Source organism: Galeopterus variegatus, unplaced genomic scaffold, assembly GCF_000696425.1.
Source record: "Galeopterus variegatus unplaced genomic scaffold, G_variegatus-3.0.2 Scaffold5165, whole genome shotgun sequence".
NCBI lineage: Eukaryota > Metazoa > Chordata > Mammalia > Dermoptera > Cynocephalidae > Galeopterus > Galeopterus variegatus.
In genome coordinates this window covers 152,417-153,289 of record NW_007731276.1, presented here as the reverse complement: position 1 = coordinate 153,289, position 873 = coordinate 152,417, and the positions used below count along the sequence as shown (strand labels likewise).

At 31.4% G+C, this 873-nt stretch overlaps 1 protein-coding gene across 1 annotated transcript in view; it reads right to left on the bottom strand.

Annotated features, from left to right (window-relative positions):
• The window catches only part of MYO16 (myosin XVI), a gene marked incomplete at both ends in the record, with an annotated part of 268,499 nt that overhangs the window by 123,108 nt on the left and 144,518 nt on the right, over positions 1-873 (bottom strand). Inside the window, one exon of the mRNA XM_008589028.1 lies at positions 80-160. Coding sequence (XP_008587250.1) covers positions 80-160 — 81 coding nt within the window. The remainder of the gene's footprint in view (positions 1-79; positions 161-873) is intronic.

The window sequence follows — 873 nt, the reverse complement described above, 5'->3', positions numbered from 1 at the left end:
GGGAAAAAAGTTCTACAGAAACCCTGTATAGTTGATATAAATACACATTAAGTATTTGAAATGTGAAAACTTCACTAACCCTGAGCTGTGATGCTGTAGTAACTGGATATCCTCGTTCCAGTCTTTGAAGAAATGCAGAAGTTCCTTTCTTTTTTAATAACTGTGATGAAAACAGAAAGAAAGGGAGAAAGAGAAAATTTATTTTACTAATTTCAAGTTTAGAAGGAAAAAAAATTAAGCCTTGCATCCATATAAATTCACTTATAGGCAAATATAGATTTGAAACATAGATGATTACGTGATTATGTTTTATAATGATGAACATGGTAATGATCCTGATTTGATCATCACACATTGCACACAGGTATTGATATTCAACTCTATACCCCACAAATATGTTTAATCAATTACTTTTAAAAAATTAGTACCAAATGATGTTGTGTAATGTTATTATAAGTTGAAATGGACAGCTTCTTATAAAATAACAACCATTACTGCTGACCTTTCAAGTGCAGGGCTGTTGTATAAATCGGATCTACCACCACGCTGTTCCCATTTTAGTTTGAGAATAATCATAGACTCTGTCTTGCTTGGTGGTTCAATAAACTCACTGTGGCATCCTGCTTATATTACTAACCATTTACATTTATTTTAAAATATAGCTCACTTTGGGGCAAAAGGATACTATTTTATGTTACAAAGATTTGATATTTTAATAATCATTGGTTTATTCCCTTAAATTGAACTACAGCCAGTCATTGGATGAATGCACACGTTTGATGCTATCTTACTTTTTGTTTTCTCCTTTCTTCTTTTTTTTTTTAACTGCTAAAAGGGGTTAGTAAATCACGTCTGTGAAAAATGACAATAGAC